General features: G+C 41.3%; 1 protein-coding gene across 2 annotated transcripts in view; it reads left to right on the plus strand.

Moving 5' to 3' along the window:
* The first annotated feature begins 4059 nt into the window (after positions 1–4059).
* MGAT4D (MGAT4 family member D) overlaps positions 4060–21788 on the plus strand; it is a 41270-nt gene continuing 23541 nt past the window's right edge. The window contains exons 1-3 of one of the 2 annotated variants that reach the window (XM_087736702.1): positions 4060–4121; positions 15813–15974; positions 19826–19966. In XM_087736702.1, coding sequence (XP_087592828.1) covers positions 4061–4121; positions 15813–15974; positions 19826–19966 — 364 coding nt within the window. In that variant the 5' untranslated portion in view covers position 4060. Of the gene's footprint in view, positions 4122–4718; positions 4883–15812; positions 15975–19825; positions 19967–21788 lie in introns of those variants that run through there. The other variant, XM_087736701.1, reaches the window with a different exon arrangement.

The following is a 21788-nucleotide window of genomic DNA, read 5'->3' on the forward strand; positions in this document are numbered from 1 at the left end:
TGGAGTGCTACTGGACAAAAATAAACTAAAAAATATTTCTCTCTTAAAAAGTATTCTTACTTGGTGACGGGATGGCACAATGGTTCTATCACATTACCTACATATAAGCCGGTCCAAGATAGCCAAAAACCAGAAAATACCTTCAAAAAATATCAAAGATGCAGTGCCTAAGAAGTGATAAAAGAGACTGGAAGAAAGAAATTTGCCTGTGTTGCAGGACCTGCGTAAGCTACAGCTCCCACCTAGCTTGTACGGGAAACAACTCTGAGCAAATAATCCAGATAAGGAAAAAAAGGTTGCACTACACCTCGCGTCTGATGATTTGGCAGAGCACTGCTGCTGCGGTATTTAAACACACCTAGGCTGAAAGCTTGTTGTCAGGAGAATCCTGGCTTCAGCAGCAGCGGGGCCTAACAGTTTGATGTTGGGAAGGCGGAGGAGTTGCAACAACATGAAGAAATGGAAGGGTGGTCAGGTCCCTACTGTCGGTCTTTATGCCCACGCATGGATTGCTCTGAGATCGCTCATTAGGAGCATCAGCTACCGGAATTAGAAAGTCCAGCAGGTGCATCCTTAAAGTGTGGGTCTATGCAAACAACGCCGGGAAATTTCTAGCTGGTGAGATTTTTGTTGATGTATACCAAAATAAAACCTTCCTACTGTTTCAAGAGTTTCATTTTCCGTTGCGTCTTTTAATTGATTAAATAGCTTCATATCAATATGATTAATTTCTTTCTGCGATTTATACTTAAATAGAAAAACCTTTTTGTATGGGTTATTAAAAACCAAAGTTAACTACTTCTTCTACTACAGGTTTTGGAATTTGTTCCACTTCCTATCTTGTTTTATAACAGTCTTAAACTTTACCGTAACAATGAATACACACAGTACATGATTGTTGTTTTCTCAGTCAGTTCTCTTTGCTTCCAGTCTCCAGGACTGATGTGTAGAGTACCTGGTGTTGACAATACATTGCAAAATACTTCTCTGGGTTCTAATTAGACTTGTTGAGGTAAGCTTGACAATTTTTAAGGTCTCGTTTTAAAGCGCTTCTGAAACGTGAGAGTATAAAAGATGCAAGTTTTAGCTTATACTTTTTTTTTCTCATACAATGTTTTCTTTACTTACATCTGTATTTTAAAGTAAAATCTGTAACCAATTGCATTTATTTATTTAAAAATATTAAAGCATGCAGTTTTGACAGGTTTTCGCAGCTTTTTATAACTTGTTATTAAAAAGATATAGAGCTTATTTACTGTAAGTAAGGCAGGAGATAAAGGTGATTATACCAAACTTGGTAATTTCAGGTGTGTTAATTCCTCTCTAGGTTCCAAACTTGATCAACTTTTTTGGTGTATAAGGAGCAAGTGTAAACACTTGGCTTAAAGCCTCTTTGGGTTCTTTACAGAACTGAGTGATCCAGCAGCGAGCATGTTTGATTTTACACAAATGTTAGTACTTGAATCATGCAAGATGCTTCTGTACCATCATGTTCAGTCAATTCATAAATTATATTAGGAGCGTCAAAAAATATAAAGTGGTAGCTTAAGAGAAAACGTTCTAGCTTCCTCTTTTTGTGTTCGGTAATTGCCTTCCAGCATTACCTTCACAGAGACTTTGGTTGAAGGAAAGATAATGACCTACTGTTTACCTTTTAAAATTACATTTCTTAGGTGACAGCAGGGCAAATAAAAGGGGACTTTAACCAGCAGTATCAGCTGGATCTCTACGCAGTCAGAGCACTTTCCATGGCAGTGACTATTACCTATTGTTACTGGTCGTTATTCTTTGTTCGTGTACCCTTGTGGACGAAGGACAGCTGGACCGCTCATGCAAAATAATCCATTACTTGTTTCACCCATGAGCCTGTATTTTGGTCAAATATTTATTTTAATCTTTCTTATCTCTACTCTTGCTTACACACAGGTGTGTGAAAACAGCATCGAAAATGTGAGACAATCATCTTAGCAAGAAAAGACATTCAGTTACAAAGCATGTGGACAAGCCTAGAAACTCCTGCAGGTAAGCTGCCTCGATGGAACTTGTCCGTTGAATGACTTGCTTAGTGTAAGTATTAGAGATTACTTAACAATGTGTTCTATGCAGTATTTTTAAAGATGGTCACTTTGCCAAAAATGCAGAAATTCTGCTGCTGGGAGGTAGAACTGGTCTGAAACATCTAACCCCCCAAAAAAACCTGCGCATCTTATCCCGGTTGTACATAGTTCTTGAGCATATGAAATAACACATGAAGGGAGCACTGGGAGGGAGATACTAGGAAAGCATGAAGCAAGTCACAGGGCCTATTTGCAAGTAGGTCCCAAGGCAATGGAAGTTCATGACATTTTCAGTGATTAGGTATTTACATTTTTTTTTGAGGAACAGTTAATGCACTACCCCATCGTAAGTCAACGCGCTAGCCTAAGAAGTCAGCGTTAAGTAAATGATCATCACAGCTCAGCATGGCTGAGTAACTGCATCTGCTTTAGAGTCAGCCTTAATAAATAACATCCAATGCATTCAGTGGCAGTCTCCACAGATGTTCCCTGTGCAGCGTGTAGGTTTGTTATCAGTTTCTGGAAATATGTGATTTTTTTTTTTTTTTTTTGCTTACTGGCTCTGAAAATAAGCTAAAATTAAGTGTGTGTGAGATTTCTGTTATTCTGATCTTCAGTAGCCCTCCTGCTTGACCACATCATTTACATGTTCACTTTGGCTTTGTAACAGATGAAACACCGGCCAGTCAATTAAAAGGCGATTTAGTCATTACATGTGACATATTTAATGTTTATTTGTTCCTCTTAGTTCTAAATCTCTATTTTACTGCAAATGTGCCAAAATCCACATTGATCCTCCATGAAAAGTAGTGCTTTGAGCTTTCAGTTTGTTCACTTGGAGAGGGAAATGGTGATGAGGAGGCAACAGCATATGAGGATTGAGTCGTAATCACATCGGTTCATAGGAACAATTACACATTCAAAGTGTAGCTTGAAGAAGATTCATCAGTAAAAATATCAAAGATACAGTCAAAAACAGAAGACAGAGGGAAGTTTAGAGTGAATGAGTACAGATCAGGAATAGCGAGGTCTAACTTGAGGTTTCACAGTGATTCATGGAGCCATACTCGGATTTTTAGTTCTCCATTTGTCTCCTGATGCAGGCTACTAGCAGTCTCCTGCATTATTAATGAATAATAACATTTATAATTCAAAGTAATTAGTAAACAGAGAAGTAAACCCATCCATATCATCGTTCAAACACGGGAAGGTTACACTGACCTCGCAAGAGTAGCGGTGTACGACTTGGGGAGTCTAAGATTAACTTCCAAAAAGGACGTAGTTACGCTGTTGGTAGTGGGAAGAGTGGCACATAAAGGCAGCATTCCCATCGGGACTCGGGTGTGCTGGTGTCTGGCACCAGTGTCGCAGGTTTTTGGTTGGCTTTACGCAACACCGTGCCAAATGATTTAGGGTTTTGGTATGAGATGAGATGCAGTTGTTAAGTCAACAAATAGAGAAAAGGAGGGAAGAGATATTGTATCAATAATACAGGCATATTTTTATAAACCAAATTATATAAAATACTGTAACATTAGGGTAAATAAGGCGATAAATTATATATGCTGGTAATAAGGAAATAGGTAACATTAGATAGCAATCAGCTTACTGCTTTTACCAGCTGACCCAGTCCTGTGTGATTTCTGAAGTTGTCCTCTAGATCTTTGCGACACAGAACGGGAAACCGTATCTTTTTTATTGCGGGTGTGGAATGGGGGGGGTGGATTTGTGAGCAGGTAGTGAGCATGTCAAAGCGAAAGCCACCGACTACCCGCTGATCAGGTATGGAAAGGAGGGCCTTTTTTCTCATAAAACACAGGTGGTTCTGTTAAAAGTATGTCCCTGTAACAGGTCCTGGGAAGCTCCGTAAATAAGGTTTCCTTTCCTTTTATAAACTATGTTGTAGAAGATGTATTCTAAACAATGACTAATTTTTCGTTTGCTTACGGATTGCTGAGGACCTAAAAAGGACAAGAGGTGTGCCTGCCACGATGGGAAGGCACATGTGTGAAGCAGGGCACGATGGCAGAAGTGAAATACCAGTGCACATCAGAATTTCATCAGGTTAGATTTTGCAGCCTCTTTCCCTACTTTTTCTTTAAAGATGAACTGAAAAGCTTTGTTTCTTTATCTGACTCTGCTAAATGCACGCATTAATTGTACACTACAGCTTGGCTTCCTGATACAATCTTTTAAGCCCTATGCAAACAAACGCACTATTGGCTTTAAACGAACAAAATACTCATAACCATGATGATGATGTGACTTGGGCTGAGCAGCGCCTGCCGAAGCGCTGAGCCGAGACGTTTTTTGCCATAAAAATACAGCCTGTGCTAGCCGCCGTCGGGAGGTTTTTCAGCTGGGGTCCCGGGCTGCTGTCGGGGGAGGGCTCTGCCCACGCTCTCGGCTTTGCAGCGGGGACTGGCGCGGGCGCTCCCTCACCAGGCCGATGGCTCCGGCGGGGAGCGGGGCAGGTGCCACCGCTGCAGCCTGCGGCTCCCTCCCGACGGGCAACGCCGCTGCCAGGCGGCGGGGCGGGGAAGCGGGGCGCGGGGGACCGGGGCACGGCCTCCCCCGCTGCCCCGGCCCCTTTCGGCGCAGGGGGCGGGCAGCTTACCGCGGCGCGACACGCCCGGCCGGCAGTTGCCCGGGCGGAGGCGGCGCCCGGCCGGCAGAGCCGCGGCTGGGCCAGGCGGCGCGGCGCGGGGCGTGCGGGTCGGAGCCCCGCCGGGAGATGCGGCTGCGGCACGGCCCGCTCCTGACGGCGCTCTGCCTCGGCGCCGCCTTCCCCCTCCTGTGGTACGCGGCCTGGCAGGGCAGCCAAGGTGAGGGGGGGGCGAGGCGAGGCGAGGGCCGTCCCGTCCCGTCCCGTCCCATCCCGTCCAGCCGGGGCGCGAAGGGCGGGCGGGCGGGCGGCCCGGCGGCACCTGCTGCCTCCCGCTCGCCGGGCCGTCGGGGGCAGCGCGGTGCCGGGCTCCCTTCCCCCGGCTGCGCCCGACGGCAGGGGTCCGCCCGCCTGACGGCGGGGCCGTCCCGGGACCGGCGTGCGGCACCGTCCCGGCGAGCGGCAGCGGGGAGGTCGGGGCGCAGGGCGGCGTCGGGTCGCCCCGTCCCCTCCCGGAGCTCCGTCCCCCCGCGGAAGGAGGATCCGGTAAGGGCTGCGCCGCCGGCGTGGGGCTCAGAGCCGCTGCCCGCGCTCCGCCGCTCGGCCTCCCGGGTCGGGCCGTTGGTCTGGGGCGGGGGCTGCCCCGCAGCCCGCCGCTCTCACGGCAGCGGGCGCGCTGGGCAAGCGGGGAGCCGGGGGCGGCGGGGAGGCTCGGCCCCGCAGTAAGGTTAAGGGTGCAGGTCTCGCCTCTTCCCCGGGGTCACGGCTTGGGCGCACCCAGGTACAAGCTTGCGTAACAGCTTACAGGGTTGGATCCTTGAGTCAAACCTGCCCGATTTAAAACCAAAACCAAAACAAATTTAAGAAACAATTTTTGTAAAAGTCACTACCAAGCATCCTGCCTTAGGGTGGAAAGAACAAGTCTAAAGGTGATTGCCGTGGCTGCCACTTTTTAAGTGGTTTTAGTTTTAATATTACTCGGGGAGGACAAAGTAGCATTATCCTTTCTGCAGTTGTATTTGTGCCTCGTGTACAGTCACTTTTCCACGTGCGTGTTTCCAGCACCAGAACACGATGTTCAATCCAGAGGAAAAATACCCGAGTTTTTTATTTTTATTTATAAACTTTAAAATTACATAATCTCTTTTTAATAGGTTATGTAGGTGGCACATGTTGGATAGATCTACAGAAAGCCACGTCTAAGATTCTCTGAGCCTACATAGGAAAGATAAAACTGATGCTGTTTTCCAAAAATAAATTAGATCTCTCCAAATAGTACCTCTGCGGCCTGCAGACCTGGCTTGTTCTGTGGCAGTTTGTTAGAGGAGAGGGAGTGGATCTTTAAGTGCTCCCTAGATACACCTTTACAAAAGGTCTGGTTTTATAGATGCAGAAGAATTAGAATAAACCAATTAGTAATTTCTGGGATGAACACAAAACTCTGACTAGCTGTTAATTTATGTATATTAATTGTTTCTGTAACAGATAGAAGTGGCAGTAGAGATCTTGGCCCCGCAACGGAATATTGAATAGAGTCGAGACAGTGCTGATCCTCCTGCCTTTGTCATTTCTTGTCAGCTGTATGGTTGTCTTACAACACTTGACGCTTTTCTCAGTGGCAATCCTGCTAGGAGTGGGGAAGGAGGAACAGAAGTAAAACCAGGGTCTCTTAAGAAACTGAGATCCAAGAGATGATAGAATGAAGAAGGCGTTTGGCCCATCTGCAGTTACCACCCCTATCACCACGTTATCTTGTGGCTCGTATTTTGTGACGCCTCCTTACTGAAATGCCATTTTCATTCCGCTTTCTTTTTGGCCTTTCTCTGCTGGCATCCCGTGCTGGGGCGTTTTGCTTTGGGGTTTTTTTGTTGGGTTTTTTTTGGCAGGGGGAAGGGAAATATGTGTTATGGTATATATGTATACGTGTTGTTTTAACTTTTCTCTTTCCACAGTTGTCTCCTCCTCCACAGTAAACAGAGTAACTAATTCCTCTTGGATGGTATCATTTTCCTAATTAGTACTATTAGCACCTGTTTTCTTAACAAACTCCTAACCATTACAAATGGAAATATGTAATGTTCAGAGACACGTTCTCTCTTAAGCTTGGTAAATCTCACAAATGTGTAAATAAAAGAGTTGATACTAGTAAGGAGGAGGTAACATGACATGCCTAGAGCGCTACAGGAGTCGCCGCTTTTCTCCCATCTCAAACTGGGATGTTCGTTTTCTTTTTTTAATGCCCTTTTCATTTATCCCACCCGTTACTGAGAGGTGAAGTACTGCCTCAGCTTGTCAGCTCCCATTTCTTTCACTCCTTTGTCATATGGCTCATTTTCTTCCACACGTTTGTTAAATCTCCTCTTCAGTTTCCTTCTCTGCTTTGCCCATTAAAGCGTTTAGGCTGCTCTTGATCTTTGACTACAGCATATCGTGCTGAGCAGCAGTAGTCTGTAGTATTCCCTCCGGTTTCTATCCAGTTATTGTTTCTTGGATTGTAGTGATGTTGGGATAGCAAATAATCTTTTTGGCTTGTACAACTAGGACAGGGCATCCTAGCTCAAGACTAGTGGTCTTAAGTACTTCCATAATACGAAAAGTATATAACAGCCCTGTCAAATATTGTTCAGTTTGTCTGCAGTCTCAGAGCCTTTCAGCCCTTGAGTATTAGCTTGAAGTGTACATCAGGTATTAGCTCTGTCCCAATTTCTGTGCAAATAAAAATCAATAGCTTAAGCCAGCGACCTTTAAACGCCTTATACTAAGGGGCTAGCTAGCTTGAGAGATTTGAGTTGAAATGTGTTTGCTGTCAGTGACAGCAGTCAATAATTGGCTGTTTGGTACTGCTTCTAACTACACAGTGCAGCCTGAGTGTTGTCTTGCAGTTGTGAGGCTTAACTTGAGTACGGGTAACTTGAACTGGCATGGCAGGGAAGATGCTCCTGCATCACTCGTGCACTTAAAAATGAAAGTTCAGAATCTACCAAAGTCACTAGACCTCAGCTATTGTGGATAATCCTATATACATTTTAGCTATCCTTACAAAGATGTTTTCATAGTCACTTTTTCAGTTGCTTCATAACTATTGCTTTATAACTATATATAACTAAAAGAGGTTTCGTTTTAAATGGCTGATATTTTTGTGGCCAAAAAAAAAAAAGAAGATGTAAAAATAATTACAGAGACAACTGGTAATCACCAGATCTTCAGCAAAGCCTGATACTGTCTGTCTAACTTGCATGGTGATTCCTTCAACATCCTCTAGAGTGCTTGTGAGCACAGGCTGCTATTAGCAAGCAGTCGGATGGACTGCTGTAGCAATACCTGTTCCACATCCTGCATGGTTTTGCTGTGAGCTTTTTGGTCCCTCCCCAGGCCCCAAGCAAAACCTGTCTGAAGCAAACAGTTTGCATCTGGGGCTGGGAAAGGCTGTTGTCAGGACGATGCAGATGCTCCTACTGTTGTGCAACTGAGTTACAATCCACTTGTTAATTCACCTGACCAAAAGTATTCGCTCTCATATAAATACTCTTCATATAGATTTGTAGTTATGGAAAGTAGCATGCAACTTACAGCATATGTAGCGATTTTTCTCACGCAGTTTTAGCTACTGTTTTGCGTGTAAATATTAATCAACAAGAAATATCACAGGTATACAAAAATACGAAAGTAAACAGAAGGAGGGAGCAAATCTTGACAAACAGTAAAGGAGAAGGCAAGAGTGCATTATAAACTCATTATGAACTTACATTAAGTTTCTTCAGAGGAAAGACTGTTCCTGAATGGAAAGAAACTTTGGTGTCTTGGCTGAATAACAATGAATTTTTTAGAAGCCACAGCAATGAGGTAAATCAGATCATCTCACATGGCAGCACTTCTTCATGTTGCTTGTAATGGTTACAGGATTAGATCTCTTTGAATTGATTTGTAACATGTTGCTGCCCTCTTCACCTAAATATGTGGGATACTTTATCCAAGTAAATTAAAACTAAGCCTTGTGTGGAAGTTAGGAGAAAGCGATGCTAAAATACGATGTCACAAGGACCTAAGTATGTTAATACATACGTGTTGAGTCAAACATTGTGAAACCTGGATTTCTTTAGTTATTCCTTTGAGGTGGGGTGAAGAAGAGAGAAACTGTTCATTGCATTCACAGAAGTATACTTAAGGTTTATCAAATTGTTTAACGTATTAAATTTTTCATTATTTCACAAAACTTTTCATCAGGAAAAGGGGTACAAAGGGTTAAAAAGGTATTTCTGATGAAAGTCATTTTTTTGCAGTTGAAATATAGTATAGCCCAGACAGCCGATTACACATTTCCTATATTGCCAATAATCTTCTGCCCGCAGTGTGATGCTTTGCTTCGGCTGGCCAACCCCTGCTCCTGCTGCGCGCCCAAACGCAGCTCCCCAGGAGGTTCTGTCATTGGTGATGGCGTTCTTTGCAGGTTTCCTGTCCGGACCCAACGGGCACGCTCTGGCTCAAAGCTTCAGTTACATAGTGGCAAGTTGACAGATTCGATAAGGAGTCTTGAATTACATCATTCTCATTTCAGCCAGTACAGCTTATCCAGATTTACGAACATGCAGAAGCCAATTTTTCTGCCTTCTCTAGGCTTCTTGGGGCTGTGTTTAGCCACCATTTTGCCCAGTTGTCCCAGTTGACTGGTAGGCTGTGTCTTCCCTCCTTGCCTTCATGCATACGTCTCCTTCCAGTGGAACTGAGAGCATACAGAGGTTATTGCACATCTAGGTTTTGCCCCAACACGCGGTCAGGATGTGGCTGAAATGCACAGTGTGGTAAGGGAAGAGTTTCTCCAGTCCACTCATTGCTTACTCAGTTTCTTTGCATAGTTCTGCATTTAGGTATTAAAAAAACCATACAACAACCTGAAATGGGACTTAAGACTTAGTATTTACTGATTCCAAATTTTATATCAAAATTCATATCCAAGACTTACAAAAGCTGCATAGTTTTACTGGCTTCTAAGTATGTAATTTACTGAACTAAGAGTCTGCTGCTTCTTGCAATTACTGCAAGCGGAATAGTGGCTGCCTTGTCTTCCAAAGTAGAGGAACTGAGTCATAAATCCTATAAAGATTCAAGTACAAAATGAGACTAGTTACTGTTGGCTTTCGTAGAGAAAGGGATGGGGACCATTTCAGACCTCTCTTTGTTTGCTGTGCAGTGTCTCATCACAACCTGTACTTAAACAAGTGTAAACATATGACCTTCACGCTTTCCTAATGTTGCACACCGAGTCTTGAGGAACACAGTTTTATCCAGAAATACTTTAGTTAGTGGCTAGGCATTTAATTAAATGTGTGTATAAATGAGTGATTGTTGCTCCATCAGGCAGAACAGTAAAAATATTTAATATACTAACCAGAACGAAGCAATAACCATTGCTCGAAGTGAATGAGTACTTTTTATTTATATGATAAAGGCCATATTCAAATCAGAATTTTCCACTGCTATTAAAAACCTATATCGTGTTACTAACGTTACTATGTTAAATCCAAAGTAGACCAATTATGGGCAAACACCATGCAATAGCCGTTCAGTTTATACATTTTTCCACTTATTTTAATGCTATTGCTTTCCTATATAGTGATGTTCTGACTGAACGTTTTAAGATCGCTTTTCACTGCATTCTAATATAGGAAAAGACTCGGATCTAAAATGAGGATTGTTTGCCAACGTTTAAGAAAATATTATTAGAACTTAAGTTGTATTTTCTTTGAAACAAGTTTGCTTATCTGTTTTCAGTTAGATACAGTATGTAAATGGTTCAGTAAAAAGTATTCTATGCCAAACCCAATAGCGAGTCCATGTCCATTATACAGTTGAATGTGTTCTTAAAATTCAGTTATTAACTTTGATCTGCCTTTAACTTTGTAAGGTGTGTGTTTGTTTTAATACTGGAAAGCAATTGATTCTCGTCCTCTGTATGGGCACAGAGGAACCCTAACTCCCCCCGCAAATTGCTGGCACACTGCTTTTCTTTGATGTCGCTGGGTTAATGCAGTGTCCCTCCGCTGTCTGGAAGCTCCTGATGTGGATACTGTCAAAGACGAGTAGACGCACTGGCAGAACATAGTGCTGCCTGGTTCTTCTGCTTGCCTAGATGCCTACATAGAGAGCTATAAAACCATGGTGAGAGAGTCCTCAGTGATTGTTAAGGCTTGCCAAGCCTGCACGTTTGATACTGCTGTGTCATAGCTGGGCAAAGGTTTCAGCCAGCCGGCTGAGCATTGTGGCTGGCTGAAATTAATCTTTCTCCTCCTACTTGTAGCCTCTGCCATCCGCCATAGCAATAGCCCCTTGCAGCCCCGTTGCCATCAGAGCATGGGCAGGACAGATGAGTGGAAACAAATAGAAGCTGCTTAACCTCCTCACTTAACCTTCCCTTTTCAACTGTGTAAAATAAACCAACCGCAGCACTGACTGACTTCAGAGGCTCCTGAAGATTTAAGACGTGCTGTGTCCTATGCTTAAAGCTCAACAGTCAAAGCTACCCCAGTTCTGATGAACATTAAACATAATGGGTGAACGTACCCTTTGCAGGTGAAGTGGCTTCTGACTTTATGGTAGTCTTTCTTGGCTGTCTCAAACCTGTTGGGAGACACAAATAATTCTGTGCTGTAATGCTATAAACAAAATATTTAAAGACCATGCACAAATTCAGGAAGGCGTCCTTACCTGGAAAGGTACTTAAATACCCTGAGACTTTAGCACATTGTTGAATTTAAGCGTTTGCATAAGAACTGGCTGTACCGAACTAAGACAGAGGCATTGTTTGGGGGATTTTTTTTTTTTTTCCCCTCCTTACTCGGAGAGAACAAACTCCAAGCTTGCAAAGCGTGTAACAAGATTTAGAAAGGTCTCTCTATTTTAGATCAGTTACAGGAAGATAACAAACCACCACAGTTATTAGTGCAATGCATGCCTCAATGGTTTAATATGCTTCGTTAACCTGAACAGCGAGCAGTGGTTCCAAGTGCGCGGAGTATGACAAAATCTTTTGCAGTTAGTGTGCTTATATAGTTTTCTTCTAAAGAGGGCATTAACCAAAATTCAGTTTCTAAAAGAAAGTGTCTTTGGGTATGATAAGCAGTGTAGCTTGTAATCAAGAAATCGGAACAAGAGTCACTGTGGACTATGGGGTGTTTTCTTCCCTCCTTTCTGCCACTCCCAATTTTCATTTTATTTTCTTTCTTCTTTGAATGCTAGGAGGAGATGATAGTGAGGAATTGTTCCACAGCTTTTAGAGATTGCCAGAAATTAGTTGTTAATAAAACTGGAAGCATTTATGATAATAGGAACTATGCGTGCGTGGAGCTAAAAGAAATAATTGGTTGACTTTCAGAATGAGTATTTGCTTTAGAGATTAGTATTGTTTCTAAACAGTTTCAGTTTCTGGTGCAGAAAATTATATGTGTGTGTCTATTAGGAGATAACACAAGACGGCATTTCAAACCATTTTAAGTATTGCCATCTTAGAATTAGAGTAGCCAGAAGCATATATGACAGTGTGTAGTAAACAGTTGGAGGAAATGCTGTTAATAGAGCTGAAAAGTTATTGCAAAAGCTTTGAGTGCTATCACTGACTCTGGCTTGTCAGTGTTTTTTTTTTTCTCCCCTGGCTTGTAGCCAGCATAACCCCATTGAAATTTCCTAGTATGCTTTCCTTGGCCCAGCAGAGTGGTTCATCTGCAGCTCACCAAGGGGAAGAGAAGCCTTTACCTTCATTTACTTTTTGTAGGTTTGCCATAGGTCCTCATCTCACTGTTTTCTGGTTTTATCCTGATGCTCCCCGTTGCTGATGGAACCATTGGTAGACAAGGTGTTGCCAAGTCAGGCTATTGCTGGGGCAGACAGTGTTTCATGATACAGCCGAAGCTCCTTTCTCCTTGCCAGAGTAAGCTATGTTTGTGAAAAGGCCCTGTCTGCTGCTTTCCAAGCAAGCTATTGCAAGCAGCTGTGTTAGTTCTGTGTAGATCCTTAGAGAGCAACGCTTTCCACACGCACACTAAAAACCATTCAAACTTAATGACCATTTAAATATTTAGAGTATTTAGCTTCATAATGCTTCTAATTTTATCTTAGCTTGCTACAATTACGTTGGTAATAAATACTGTTCATGACAGTACCTTATTGCACAGCAAAATACAAAAAGTTCAGTACTGCTTTCCAAACAGTGTTTTTTGCCAGAGGTTTACTACTAGTTAATATTGCTCATTTACATATGCTGTAATAACACTTAGAACATTTCATGTTCTATTTTGAACTAGATATGTTCATAATAACAAACTCATTCTTCACTAAGCGTGAATACTACGTTTCTTTTGTCAAACCCTTGCTTCCCCAGCTTTCAAAATCGAATGAGATAAGCAACTACTAAGAGTCTTATTCTACTAATCGAACAGAGGCTTCAATTCTGAAAGACTCAAAAATGTGGTTTCGTTCTTACATTACAAATTACAAATGCCAGCTTCTTTGGGTGCTCAGTGATAGCTGAGTATTTGTAATATATATTACAACCTTTTATTTGCCAGAGGCATCAACGATACTTTGGTACGCTCACCTGTAAGTAAGTAAATAAAACTACAGTTGCTTCGCGCTTGCCAAGATGTCAGCCCAGTAGTGACACCGGTAGTTTTGAGTCACACTGACACTGGATAGCTGAAAGGATTGTAAAGAGAGGGCCTACAATGTTATTCATCTGCAATTTCTTTACTGATTCCTCCTACAATATAGTTGTACTGAGGGGATTTTTAGTTTGGTTTAGCGAAACCTTGCACTATTACAGCACTGGAGATGTCAATGGAACGACACTTTCCAGCATTTAATTACGAGAGACCTCCATTACAAAAGGATTTATTCCCTTTTCAGAAGCAGTAAGTTGCATCCTGTGATAACATGTATTTATCCTAAGATTGTGGGCTTGCTCTGTGGTGGTTGCATCTTCCCAGGAGCACGTGGAACTTTGCTGCAGGTTAAACCTCCACTTTTTCTTGGTGCTTGATGCTATCTAACTCCTAATAAAGGCAATTGGAATTTAAATAAAAATGCACATCCATTACTCTATCTTTAGTTTATACCTCTGAATTTGTCTTGGAATTGCAAGATAAATCTCCACCGTGGTTACATGTATTGATGCTCTATTTGGAATCACTTTCTTGCTATGAAAACAGCATGATTAATGTCTGTCAGTCACCTAAATCAGTTTAAACCTTCTGTTTCCATTTTATTCATACATATTCTAAAGCAAAAAGCTAAAGGTTGGATGATGGCATTGGAAACACAGCTGCGAAAGAAAAGCATAAAACAAGAAAGTGTATTCCTACACAGTAGTTGATGAAAGGGATCTTCCTTAGGTGCTCCAGTACTTTAGCTCATTTGGGGTTCTAGCTCTGTAGCCTGATGCCTCATGATGTATTTGTATTGGAAATCTATTTTAACCTTTCCCCTGCAGTTGTTAAAAGATGGGACTCTCCATCTGTTTCCTCATTTGACCTTCCATTTATTTATTTATTTATTTATTTATTTACCAATTATTTTTTAGGGAAGCCTACTTCAGTAAAGTAGAACTTTTGTGTTCCACACAGCTGAAATAATCCAGTTTTCCCCTCCCCACAACAATGCTAAGTTTACATTCATAGCTGCATAGCACAGAATCATCCTAGATATGAACACCTTTCTTGCAAGCCAAAACATTTTTAAGACTGTCAGAAAATTTTAGGAAGCATTCATTTTATGAGCATTTTACTAAACATACTTTAAATTTTTAATGAGACCAATAATAATAATAATAATACAGATCACATGTTTACTTCTTTTTTCTGACTACTTTCTTCCTAGGTGTTTTAAACTTTGGGGTCTTCCAATCATACGTTTATTGATTAAATTAAGGACTTGTGTTTACTGCAAATAAAAAACCCTGTTTATCCAAAATGCAAAGTAATTCCAGTTTAATTAATTCCAGGCAGAAATGCCTCTGCAAATCCTCACAAATTTTTATTACCTGCGCATTTTGCTCTTGGTCTCCTTTACAGGCTAGAATCCCTGGGAATTCACTTTTGCTGAGAGACAATGCTGGGTCCTAGAAAATGCGTCCTGCCAAGGATGGGAATCAGCACAGTCCACAAATAGAATGGGAGAAACGTCTAAATAACAGCATTTAACTAAAAAAAAAAAAACCAAAAAAACCCCCAGCATTATAAAACATTTTTAAATGAAGTAGAAGTCTCCTTCTGCCCTCTACTTTCTTTACTTCCTATTGCAGAGTGAATGATGTTATTGAAGTGTTGCCTTATATTAATTTTAATAAGTCTAACAATCTTTAGTCACGTGTCAGTGAGGCAGTGGAAGCACTGAGAGGTATGAGTCTTGTATATCATCTGTGATAACTGAGAAGTTCTGACAGTACTTGCTTCTTAGGAAAGCGGATCTGTAAACATAACATTGACGTTATCTGAGAATACTATGCAGAACAGCACAGGTCTTGGATAACCATGACTGAGAGTACAGTGTTTCTAATATCGGTATGATTGTAGGGTATTTTATCAAAGGTGGGCTATATATTATGAAGGTATCCTTCTATTCAGAGCACTGTTTCAGTTGTTAGCTAATTAAATATATCCAGGAGTTCAAATAACCATCTTTACTAATAGTTCTTAATATAGTCCAGGCTCTTTTTAACTCGTAGGTGAAGGCTGAATACCTTAATATCTGTGTTTTAATCTTAACAGTGTTTTGCAAAAAGGACAAGCCATTGCATAATTACACTCTTCACTGTGACAGGGGTCATCAGGATTTGTCACTTAGTGAAAAATGTTGTTGCCTTTACTGGATAGCACCTTCCCCTGCAACTCACAGTCTTTCACTTACTTTTTCCTTATTAGGGATGACCTATTCTTGTTCTTGTCTTCAATTTCAAGCCTTTACCCAGCTGTGCTCCCTAAACTCTGCTTCTTAATACTCTTCCAGACTTCTTCATTCCATGAATAAACTTTGAGCGGCCTCTCTTATTATTGTTTATACACTTCTGGTCATGTCTTCTTCTGAACCGTCTCCTATTCTTAAACTTTCCCTTTACTCCATCATATAATTCGCCTCTTTGAAAAGAAATTATGTTCTCATTGCAGGAAATGACTTAGACACGTACCACAGCCAGTTTCTGGAACTTCGGCAAAGACTGTTGTATGCTGAAAAGGAAAGTGAAAAAAGGTCACACGAACTGAGCAGTGCCCTAGATGAAATTAAACGTGTAGTTGCAAAAAGAATGAACTTGACAACAAATCATACAGGTTTGTGTGTATAAAAATGTACTGTGTTAACGGTTCAAAGTTTTGTGTGCTCATGTTTCTTTATCACTGGTGTGGGGAGAAGAATCACCGATGTGATTATATTAGCATTAGGTAGAAGTTTCTACTTTAAAAAAAGGGTGGGGAAGTAGTCTGTAGCCTTCTTTAAATAGGATCAGTTAGTAACTAAACAAATAAGGAGAGAAAAAAGGGGACGCAATAGACTGCAGCGGTGTCATAGTGGCAAAGCTGTACATACTGCTAATCTGGTTTCTCACGGTGCTTATCCCTCTCTTGCTGCCAGCTACAGAGCACTGAATAAGCTATTTTTAGCAGCTTTTACTATGCCACTACACCCTGATAAATATCAGGGCTATGTCTAACCTGGAAGGCAGGTACACCTCCTCAGATGTTCCACAGTCCTGGTCCCCGTCGTGTCCAGGTGGAGTGACTTTTTGGGGGGACTTTTTGACCATGAGTGCTCTGCCATCCTGCCAGCAGACTCCAGGCACCGAGGCGTGTGTGGTGGGTGCGCAGTCTCATCTCAGCGGGCAGACCACATAGAGCTGGGTGCTTGCTTGAATCCAGGAGTTGAGAAGCCCCATGAGGTCTTGCTGGCTAGATACAGCCTAAGAATGTTCCCTCTAGAATTTATTTTTATCTTGCAATTAGTTTGTTAATAATCTGAAGGGAATGTGAATGCTTGTAAGCCATGCCAATTAAAAGAAAACCTTTGAGGGGAGTTCCTCTGCTTTTTTTTTTTTTCTTTCTTTTTTTTTGGAGGGACACCAACATGCAATTAAGTTTACTCTAGTAAACTTAATCTGGCTTCTTCCCAGGGGGACTGTTCAGATGTGTATAAACAAATGCTTGAGTGTTGGCAGGGTTGTGGCCTTACAAGCTGTAGAATAGAGACCATGTTGTCAGCTACCAGTAGCCCCACATACTGTGGACAAAGTTATTGCCTAATGCACATAATAGCAGTGGAGGAGAGTGCAAGTTCCCTTTCCCTCTGCTCTTCGTTCTTATTGGAGCCAGCTGAATATCAGAAAGTATTAAAGCTGTCAGTTCACAGGGTTCAAAGCAGAAATTTCTTAAAATCACTGAATAGTTGTCCTTTTATTTTCACTTACTCTTCTGCTTCGCATTCCAGCCAAGTTTTATTGTACAGCAAAAATGAAAAGGTTTGTTGTATGGAATAAAACCAAAGTCCCTTGCCCAACCCTTGATAGGTACTACTTCCAAATAAAAATGGAAAGTCCTTGAAAAGTTAATGAAGGTGGTTTAAAAAAAAAAAAAAAAAAAAAAGATTATATGCAGCAAAACTCCAGTATATTTATGGCAAAGCAGAGTGGGAGGAATTGTGGGTCTCTTTCACACAAATGTCTGGACACATACAGATATATATATATGTGTGTGTGTGTGTTTTGGTTTGGTTTTTTTTCTTTTTAAACTCTTTTCTGTAGAGTGGGGAATCTCTGTTGAGTCTTAACTTTCAGTGGCAATATCTTTTGGAAGTTGAAAAACTTCAAACAAATATTGCCCATTCAGTAAGCCTCTGTCTTCATTGATCCAAGCTGAGTGAATAAAGCTGATGATAGTCATTTGTAAGACTTGTTTTCCTAGAATCATAGAATGGTTTGGGTTGGAAGGGACCTTAAAGATCATCTGGTTCCAACCCCCCTGCCACGGACAGGGACAGCTTCCACTAGAGCAGGTGGCTCAAAGCCCCATCCAACCTGGCCTTGAACGCTTCCAGGGATGGGGCATCCACAGCTCCTCTGGGCAACCTGTGCCAGTGCCTCACCACCCTCACAGTGAAGAATTTCTTCCTTATGTTTAGTCTAAATCTACTCTCTTTCAGTTTAAAGCCATTCCCCCTTGTCCTATCACTACCTGCCCTTGTAAAAAGTCCCTCTCCAGCTTTCTTGTAGGCCTCCTTCAGGCACTGGAAGGCTGCTGTAAGGTCTCCCCGGAGCCTTCTCTTCTCCAGGCTCAACAACCCCAATGCTCTCAGCCCGTCTTCATAGGAGAGGCGCTCCAGCCCTCTGATCATCTTCGTGGCCCTCCTCTGGACTCGCTCCAACATGTCCATGTCCTTCTTATGTTGGGGGCCCCAGAGCTGAACGCAGCACTCCAGGTGGGGTCTCACGAGACTGGAGTAGGGGGGCAGAATCACCTCCCTGGACCTGCTGGCCACGCTTCCTTTGATTCAGCCCAGGACACGGTTGGCTTTCTGGGCTGCAAGCACACATTGTCAGGTTATGTTGAGCTGCTCATCAACCAGCACTCCTGAGTCCTTCTCCTCAGGGCTGCTCTCAGTCCATTCTCCACCCAGCCTGTATTTGTGCTTGGGGTTGCCCTGACCCATATGCAGGACCTTGCACTTAGGTTTTAAGTAACTTTGAATGGGGAGTTATCTTAGATGCATTTCTTAAGAGAAATGACTTTCCATCTAAGTCAATAAACCTTCTGTTGCTTTGCTAACTGTGAGTTTTCAAGTTTTCTGCAGCCTGGAAGGCTGTTAACGTGATTTTGTTGGCTAAAACTAACTGAGGTGGTGGTCTGATATCACAAAGTGCCCTAGTACCAGCCTCTGCACAACTGATAAAGCGTCTGGCGTATGAATTACCCTAGATAAATTCATAGGAGCTTTATTTTTCTTTCGGGGCAAAAAGACATACACATTGTAGGTAGCTAGTAGGGTATAGAAAAAATCAGCAACAGAGAATAACAGGAAAATTCTTGTATGAGAGCCATATGTTGCCTGTGTCAGGAAAGCGAGATTTAAGCCTTTAGACAACTGGTAAATAAACTCTGGAGTGATCTTCAGTTTTGTTTCCAAGCAGTTTTCTTTAATATTTGAAAGACTATTTGCTATTCTTCGTAAATATAGTCTTAATTTTAATGCATTCAAATCCCTTTTTTAAAATTGCATGGTGCATACCATCTCTGTCCCCATGGGTATCTTACATTAGGCACATTTTTTTTTTTTGCAAACTTATAATTGATTTTATAATGATTTTAGAATTAAGTTGTTCAAGTTTTTATTAAATTTATTTTAACGATTTTTTTTACCACCACTGGAACATTCAGGAATGTTTATATCAAGGAAGATATATTAGTAAATTGATGGTATCTGGTTTTTATATGGCTTATTTTTAAAAAATAGGATTATTTTTATAAGGTCACACTTGAGTTATTTCAACATGAATAAATATTCTAATTACTTTCATCTTTATTTTAAACTAGTAAAGAAAAAATAAATATTCCCTACTTTTCTCTTTATTACTACAATCTTTTGGTTCTTGAATAGTTTCTAAAGGCCTGGATCTGGTTGTCCTTTTTGCCATAGGGCTTTTTATATCCTGAGAACTTCTGTTTGAGCCCTGAAAACCACCATTTGTTTTGGGGAAAGCATTTAAGTGTTAAGTACTTAAGAAAGTTATTAACAGAATCTGTGTTTCTTTTCATTTAAAAAGTTGCTTGCCAACTCTGCAAAAAACAAACCATTTTTTTCCTGCTGCTTTTAAAAGAACCGTTTATTGTGTTTTAAGATGGCTCAATCCTGCACCTGTTTAAGCACAGGGGAATGCAGGCGGAGTTCCCAGGACGTTCAGGCTTGGAGCTCTGCACCATCACCTGCGTGGAAGGGGTTGTATTGGGCAATTCCCAGTTTATTACTGCAGGAGGGTAATATATATGACATATAATCACTTCTGAGGAATAGTTGTGATTGAATACCTTGTGTGTGGTAATCTGCTGGTATTCAGTTGAGGAACACAGTTAAAATAATAGGCTCCACTGCTGGCTTGTTATTTTACGTGTACATGTGGGTTTGTTGTTTCTTTAAGAGGATATGAAGTGGACAATGTTAAACCTCACCAGAAAACTCCCCGTGCATCTTACAAGCATGTACTACTATCTGCCTCACCTTCAAGAACATAAAGATGCCACTTTCCCAAATGTTATTTTTGGGCAACAGAGAACTGGAGGTAGGAAATAAATTTTGGCTTATATTTTCTGTATGTTTATATTTTATATTAAGTTCTAGCAATGAAGCATACTCAAAGTTCGGAGGGGGTTTTCTCCTAAACTTTATAATGTTGTCAAACTGAGTAAATTTTAATGGGAACGGCAAAAGCACTTTTACCACTCCCATCCCAATTTCAAGTCTTCCCCAAAGTATTCTAGTAAACCTTTTCAAATATCAACAAAAAATAAGTCATAACTGAAAAGCAATGTTATTTTTGTTCTTAGTCATGGATCCATGTGGCAAAGATGCATTAGCTGACATTTTTTTCCCACAAAATTAGTATGAGTAAGGAGGCCAGGGAGAATTTGCCATTCACACAGTTTGCTAAAGTTAGAAGCAAATGGAAAGGTGGTATGATCATTTGAAGGATATTAATAAATCTTCAGTGTAACTTTTTCATCCACATGAGAAATCAGTTGACAGCTGCACAAATCATAATAAATTCCAGGCAACTATAATACAAATTATTAAGTTACATCTTCTCCTAAGTGTTGTGTGATAGGTAAAAAGAACATTCAAAAGCGATAAGCAAACAAGGAACTAGTCGACTATTTTGCTGAGTTTTGTTATTTTGTTGGAATTTTGACTTCTTTTCTAGGGTGATTTTATATAAAGAAACATTGTCAGCACTTTTGCTTTAACTAAAAAAATAACTTGCCCGTGCCCATGACATGAGCTAGTGGTTCTACTGGAGTAGTGCTGTGGTTCTCACTGGAGTGAGATCTATGAGCCCGTAGATCAGTGTGGACGTGCAAAAGACCACAGGCAGTCAGCAAAATGATTTGCAAAAACACCTCAGAAAACCAGAACCATTCACAAGCAAGCAAGGGGAAAAAAAAAGGGGGGGGGGGGGAAGTAATAAAAGAATGCTGCATTTCCTGCATGTTTAATTTTCATTTATTTGTACATGAAAATCACAATAGCAAGACCACACTTTAAGAAGCACAGGTTGACCTTCAGCGTGTGAAACCAAACAAAACCCCAGTGGTTTAGCAAGTTATGTGCTGGGAAGGAATGTTGCAACTTTGGCATTTTTGAGCTGATTTGAGCTGAGCACAAATGATGAAGTCACTAACTGCACCTAATCCTTTCCTTCAAAATCTGCTGCTTCCTTACCAGCCTCACGAGGTTTTGGTGAATAGAAATCTTCTGCAAGGACTAAGAATTTTACAGGTTTACTGAGCTATATTAGGTCACTGACTCCAGTAATGCCCTCACCAATGAAAAAAGAGAGGTCCTGCTTACAATCTAATGATGTAATATAGCACAGGTTTGCTACTAGTGGAGTCTTTGTCAGAGACAATTTCAGTTCCTTTCTTCTTAATAATAATGTCTAAGTTCCTTTCTTCTTATTATTATGTCAAAGCCATGGATTCATATCACACAATCTGCTCAGAAAGATTTTTGAGATTCTGATTTTTGAATTCCTTTCCGAGATGAGATACACAGCGCTCACCTGCTGTGACAACTTGCTCAGTAAAAAGCAGTGTTGGTGTAACTAACTCTTACTACTCGGATCTCCAACTCCATACCAAGAGCTAGCACTTATTTTGCAATACCCGCTTTTGAAACTCAATAGGAGATACCTATGTGTTTGCCAGAGGTAGTAATACCTCTAAGTTCTCAAATGTTGACAGTCTACACAGTGTAGACCTGGCGCTTATAACACAGACACAGGTGTCTCTAACCTGAACTTAGCTGGAGGTATCTCTCCTTCCAGGTAGTAAAGCAAATGCTGTCACAGTGCTATAGGAATATTAACTGTCACTGTCTCATGGTCG

The sequence above is a fragment of the Nipponia nippon genome, unplaced genomic scaffold, assembly GCF_047370975.1.
Source record: "Nipponia nippon isolate SJK-2023a ecotype South Korea unplaced genomic scaffold, ASM4737097v1 scaffold_6, whole genome shotgun sequence".
Classification (NCBI taxonomy): domain Eukaryota; kingdom Metazoa; phylum Chordata; class Aves; order Pelecaniformes; family Threskiornithidae; genus Nipponia; species Nipponia nippon.